This window comes from Nannospalax galili, unplaced genomic scaffold (genome assembly GCF_000622305.1).
Source record: "Nannospalax galili isolate Female #2095 unplaced genomic scaffold, S.galili_v1.0 scaffold1250, whole genome shotgun sequence".
In the NCBI taxonomy this organism is placed as follows: domain Eukaryota; kingdom Metazoa; phylum Chordata; class Mammalia; order Rodentia; family Spalacidae; genus Nannospalax; species Nannospalax galili.
In genome coordinates this window covers 95,543-101,627 of record NW_008328704.1, presented here as the reverse complement: position 1 = coordinate 101,627, position 6,085 = coordinate 95,543, and the positions used below count along the sequence as shown (strand labels likewise).

At 58.3% G+C, this 6,085-nt stretch overlaps 1 protein-coding gene across 1 annotated transcript; it reads left to right on the top strand.

Moving 5' to 3' along the window:
- Nucleotides 1-3,876, top strand: LOC103729978 (monocarboxylate transporter 4). The gene is made up of 4 exons (XM_008828097.3): nt 1-277; nt 651-794; nt 1,512-2,270; nt 3,086-3,876. Exons 1-4 carry the CDS (start codon nt 55-57, stop codon nt 3,355-3,357), a joined length of 1,398 nt encoding a protein of 465 aa, XP_008826319.1. The 5' UTR covers nt 1-54; the 3' UTR covers nt 3,358-3,876.
- The last annotated feature ends 2,209 nt before the right edge of the window (nt 3,877-6,085 follow it).

Sequence of the window (6,085 nt, the reverse complement as noted above, 5' to 3'; positions counted from 1 at the left end):
GAGTCAGCACTGTTTCCTCTTGCTCAGGGTAAGGCGGAACCAGCCCTCCTGACGATGGGAGGAGCTGTGGTGGACGAGGGTCCCACGGGCATCAAGGCCCCCGATGGAGGCTGGGGCTGGGCCGTCCTCTTTGGTTGTTTCGTCATCACTGGCTTCTCCTACGCCTTCCCCAAAGCGGTCAGTGTCTTCTTCAAGGAGCTCATGCATGAGTTTGATATTGGCTACAGCGACACGGCCTGGATCTCCTCCATCCTGCTGGCCATGCTATACGGAACAGGTGAGGGGGGGCCCAGGAGCCCAAGTGAGCTAAGGGGCCTGGGGAGAGTCCTGGGGGTGGCTGGGGATCCTGCCAAAAAGCCACAGGTTCTCTGAAGGCAAAGTGTGTCCGGGCCCCTGTCCGAGCAGGTGGGTTGTGTCAACAGCAATCAGGCTCCACAAGATGTTCTTTCAAAGATGGCCGCTTCCTGCTGACCTGCTTAGGCCACATAGGGAGCTAGGCTCTGCAGTGTCCACCAGTCACTCACACTGAGAACCTGGCCTCCAGGACTCAGCACACCCAAGGAACTGAGGGCCTGACATATTCTCATGGGTGGGGAGAGGACAGCCCAGCTGGAGGCCTGGCCCTGCCCTCAGCCACCACCTCCCCACAGGCCCACTCTGCAGTGTGTGTGTGAACCGCTTCGGCTGTCGGCCTGTCATGCTTGTGGGTGGCCTCTTCGCATCCCTGGGTATGGTGGCTGCATCCTTCTGCAGGAGCATCATCGAGATCTACCTCACCACGGGAGTCATCACTGGTGAGTGGGGTGAGATCTGCAGATCTCAGTGTGCCGGGAAGGGTGAGTGTGGAACTTCTGCTCATCAGTTCTGAGGACAGTTGGGCACATTGGGGCATCCTGGCTGTATCCTTCCCTCCCATCCACAACAACCTGGAGGAGCAGCGAGCACAGCCCCACTAGGGGTGAATGGCCAGTGTCTAGGGCTCCGAATTTTGACACTCATCATACATCACCATTTCTGATGGAGCCTGCATCCACAGAAGCCAGGGCAAGGACAATTGTCTTAGGGGAGAGGAGTCTTAAGCTGTCCTGTTTGGAGGTCTGGGTCACAGGGCCTCACACTGTCCTTGGAGGTCTGGGTCCTGGGATCTCATGCTGTCCTTTGGAGTCTGGATCCTGGGATCTCATGCTGTCCTTTGGAGTCTGGGTCCTGGGATCTCATGCTGTCCTTTGGAGTCTGGGTCCTGGGATCTCATGCTGTCCTTTGGGGTCTGGGTCCTGGGATCTCATGCTGTCCTTTGGGGTCTGGGTCCTGGGATCTCATGCTGTCCTTTGGGGTCTGGGTCTGGGTCATCACGCTGTCGTTGGAGGTCTGGGTCTGGGTCATCACACTGTCGTTGGAGGTCTGGGTCTGGGGCCTCACACTGCCCTCCTTGGAGGTCTGGGTCTGGGGGTCTCACACTGCCCTCCTTGGAGGTCTGGGTCTTGGGGGTCTCACACTGTCCTCCTTTACAGGCTTGGGTCTGGCTCTCAACTTCCAGCCCTCTCTCATCATGCTCAACCGATATTTCAACAAGCGGCGTCCTATGGCCAACGGACTGGCAGCGGCGGGCAGCCCCGTGTTCCTGTGTGCACTGTCTCCCCTAGGGCAGCTGCTGCAGGACCACTATGGCTGGCGGGGTGGCTTCCTCATCTTGGGGGGCTTGCTGCTCAACTGCTGTGTGTGTGCTGCACTCATGCGGCCGCTGGCAGCCCCCCGGAAGGACGGAGGATCTGGGCCCCAGCGGTCATCGAGGCGCCTGCTAGATCTGAGCGTCTTCCGGGATCGTGGCTTCCTCCTTTATGCAGTGGCTGCCTCCATCATGGTGTTGGGGCTGTTTGTGCCGCCTGTTTTTGTGGTGAGCTACGCTAAGGACCTGGGTGTGCCTGATACGAAGGCTGCGTTCCTGCTCACCATCCTGGGCTTCATTGACATCTTTGCACGGCCCACGGCCGGCTTCATCACGGGGCTCAAGAAGGTGCGACCCTACTCTGTCTACCTCTTCAGCTTTGCCATGTTCTTCAATGGCTTCACTGACCTGACAGGCTCCACAGCCAGCGACTATGGCGGCCTGGTGGTCTTCTGCATCTTCTTTGGGATCTCGTATGGCATGGTGGGGGCTCTGCAGTTTGAGGTGCTCATGGCCATTGTGGGCACCCAGAAGTTCTCCAGTGCCATTGGTCTTGTGCTGCTGCTGGAGGCAGTGGCTGTGCTCATCGGACCCCCATCGGGTGGTGAGTGCTGCTGGCAGGGGAGACCAGGGCAGGGCAGGGCAGGGCCTGGCTTGGCCTCACTGGGGATAGAAAAGCCCCACACCTCCACAGCCCCACGCCGCCCCAATCAGACCCTGCTTTAGAAGCTGTAGGTTAGCAGATGTCAGCCCTCTGGCCCTGAGCCAAGACAGGTGCACCCTTGACAGCCGCACCCACAGGGCCTGCCAGCCTCCTCGCAAGTCTGCACACCACAGGGGCAGCTCTCAAGGGAGGGGAACCAGGGTTTGTTACTTTGGCTTTTTCCTTCTGAAGGCCGATGAGAAAATACTAGAAAGGTTTTGGCTAGAGAGGGCAGCTGGGCCAGGTTCTGGTGTGGGTAGACATGGCATCCTGGGCCCTGGGTCTCTTCAGCTACTCCAGTCCTTTATGATCCCTCCCTGTAGCCCCTGGCTCTTTCTTTCTCCCAGAACGGTCTTGTGGGGGGTCCTTGTCACTAGGCACAGGACCTTGCCAAGCCCCACAGGCACTTCTAGGGGCTCTGGGAGGGCTCTATGACTGAGGAATAGGAGGGCATGCCCCTTGACTCTGCAAAACCTCAAGGCCACTTCTGTTTTTAGACTCAGCCTTTGCTCCTATGGGGAGGCTGGAGAGGGATGGGAGGATGCTGCTATGCTTGGAGTTCAAGGCAGACAGGGTGACTGCATGTGTGGGGTGCTTCCTTAGCATTAGGAGATAGATACCAGGCAGACACCACAGAGGCTTGGTGGGGAGCCCTGGCCCAGGGTGGAGGTGGGGTGCCCACAAGTAGCTGCTAGTGACCTGGGCCTTCTTTGCAGGTAAACTGCTGGATGCGACGCACATCTACAAGTATGTGTTCATCCTGGCGGGGGCTGAGGTGCTCACCTCCTCCCTCGTGCTGCTGCTGGGTAACTTCTTCTGCATTGGGAAAAGGCCCGAGGCGTCACAGCCTGAGGCGGTGGCCTCAGAGGAGAAGCTCCACAAGCCCCCTGTGGACGTGAGGGTGGACTCGAGGGAGGTGGAGTACTTCCTGAAGGCAGAGCCTGAGAGAAATGGGGAGGTGGTTCACACCCCGGAAACCAGCGTGTGAGCAAACCATCATGAGCAGCCTGGCCGGGCAGGCGGGCGGGCAGCAGGGAAGAGGCACAGAGACTGGCAACGCTCATATTTATTTCACAGACAAGACCAGCTGAGGTGGGGCCATTGGCTCAGCTCTTGGCTGCCTGGTCAGCGGGTCAGTATTTTGCGGGGGGAGGTGGCGGGGTGGGAACCGTGTCATTCCAAAGTGGATCTGTGGTGAAGCCAAGCAAGCCCCACAGTTACCAGCTGCCTGTACCAGGGACCCAGCCTGCTGGGCCCAAGCAGCCCATGCCCCCAACTGTGGCCAAGGACCTAGAAACTTAGGAGACAACATGACTTTAATCAGAGGGCAGGGCTAAGACAGGCTGGCAGGTGGGTGCTGCCCACAGGATCTTCCCTGGTGCCTGACCCCATTGTCCTGCTCCCTGCTCTGGCCCTAGTCACCTACAATGCCCATCTCTGCCTGTCTAGGGGACAAAGCTCCTTCCACCTGAGAGGGTTGAAATAAACGGGTACGTGGGAAAAACCACAGAGGGCCTGTCTCCAGGAGCTTTGTACAGTTCAAGTCCTCATCAGCTCTCCCAGTCTGTCTGCACTGGAACATTCCCTGCTGAGCCTACAAGTTGTTCAGGGAATGGAGAAAAGGGGAGAGGGGTACCGACTGGCAGGGGAGGGAGCTCCATGCTAGAGAGACACCAGGGTGGCGCCAGGGGATCATGAAGAGTCTCCAGGGGTGAGGAGTCTGAGCTGAGATACAGCACGAGCTCGGTTCACTCCATATGGGCTTTCAATATAAGTTTCCTGCCTTCTGTTTATTCACCCCTCTGGAGAGCTGGCAAATTTCTCTATGTGATCAGCACTCGCTGATCTCTGTTCCCAGTCCTCCTCTGTCCTGCCCATGCTCAGTGCTTGGGACTGCCCTGGGCACCTCACACCCACCTGCCCTGTGGCCAGTGGCGGCCTGCGTGGCTGGAAGCCGGGTCAGAGGCCGCTGGGGCCGCCTCAGTAGGTGGTACGTCGTGGACGCTGGGGACGGCAACGGGCACCCTGGCGGGCCGCGTGCAACCGGAGAGATGCCATGTCCCTGCTCCTCTGCAAGGAAAAGGAGGCAAGAGCTCACATCTGGGTCCAGCCTCCCACACCCCCTGCTGGGCCTGGCCCTGTTTAGTTAGCTCCATGAAGACACCAAGGACTCTGACCCAATCTCGTGGTTCAGGGGCAGCTTTCCCTTCTGGTCTTTCTGTTCCCTCTGCTAGGAACTCAGTTGGTGGGCAGTGCTGCAAGTTGCCAGGGTCAAATGAATTCAAGGAGTCTCTCATTTACCAACCTCTCCAGAGCAAGAGGAATGTCAGGGAGCCCAGCTTTCAAGACTGGCTGAGCTCCCAACTGTGGCCATCAGCCTCCAGAAACCTGAGGGAAAGGGACGGGTGGTGGGGAGGTGGCATTCTGCCGCAGGTGTTCTGGGCCTCAGTGGAGCACACAGACTGCCCTCCCCATCCCAGCCAGCCTTGCTCAGGGCTCCCAGGCCTGCTTTCTTTGCTCCTGGCCCTGCCTGGCTACAGCAGTTAGGCTGGTGGAACCACTGGCTGGGAGTTACAGGAGTGTGGCTGCTCCTAGAACGGTCTGCATTGATCAGACCCTGGAAATGACTCAGCTTCTCCCACCCAAAGCCAGCCCTCCTCACCTAAGCTGTGTCACCCTGCCTAAGAGCAGCAGGAGGTACTGCTCCCTCCTACTTGTCCTGTCCCACATCCATATCCAGAAGGAGGCAGGAAGCAGGAAAGTCAGGCTTAGCACACACAAGTGTTATCAGAGACCACTCTGATGCTGAGACCACTTTCTGGGAAGGTGCTACCCCAGGGTACAGCCACTGAGTCTAGCCTGGCTTGTCTCATCTGCCTGCCAGACACCTGAAGGTGACTGACCCAGCAGGTGAGGCATGAGCTGAGGGCCTGAAGACAAGGCCTTCATATGCTCTGGTGGCAGCTGGAGACATATCAAGGGACAAAATGTGAACAGGGCAGATTTCAAGTACCAAGGGAAGGTCATGTTCAACATCCTGTCAAGACCCAACCCTAAGCAATACTAGAGAGGCCTGCCCACCCAGACATACCTATACATGGGTCTGCAAAGGCCCAGGGGTAATAGATACCCCATCATCCTCCATCCAGAGCCCACTGTGAACAGGAAGGCAACTGTGCTGGGACTGTCTCCCCAATCCCTGCCCCTTACCCTTGGCAAAGAACATATGGAAGTGAGCATGTGAATGACCTAGCCGGTGACTGGTGGCTACTGGTCCTGTGCTACCTGAGGGGGTCTCTGAGGGCAGGGCTCCTGGAAGGCAGCTGCTCAAGTACACAGCTGTGGAATCACCTGGTCTGTGCTGTACAATGGCCTACCAAGCCCAGATCCCTTTACCTCCAGCAACCAGTCACCTTTCCAGCAGAGGTGAGGTGGTGCCTTAAAGTGCTATGCTCCTAGAGGCCCCTGTGCTCTGCCTGACAGCAAACAGGTGGGAGCTCTGGGCTGGGGAGGGTGCTAAGGTGGGCAGGGCTGGCGCTGGTGTAGTGGGGGGACAGAGGGGCACAATGGGTTCCCTTTGGAACCCAGAAGACAGCTTCAGAGGCCCAAGGCTGGAGAGGAGCTTGGAAGAGTCCAAGGTAAGTGAGGGTAGGGTCAGAGGGGCAGAACTCAGGCATGCTTATGGGAGTTCCCCTTTAGGCCACACCTGTGATATG

Coding starts and splice junctions, on each gene's coding strand:
- LOC103729978 (XM_008828097.3), top strand. CDS start 55: ATGGGAGGAGCTGTGGTGGACGAGGGTCCCACGGGCATCAAGGCCCCC. Junction 278..650: donor GGCCATGCTATACGGAACAG/GTGAGGGGGGGC, acceptor ACCTCCCCACAG/GCCCACTCTGCAGTGTGTGT. Junction 795..1,511: donor CACCACGGGAGTCATCACTG/GTGAGTGGGGTG, acceptor CCTCCTTTACAG/GCTTGGGTCTGGCTCTCAAC.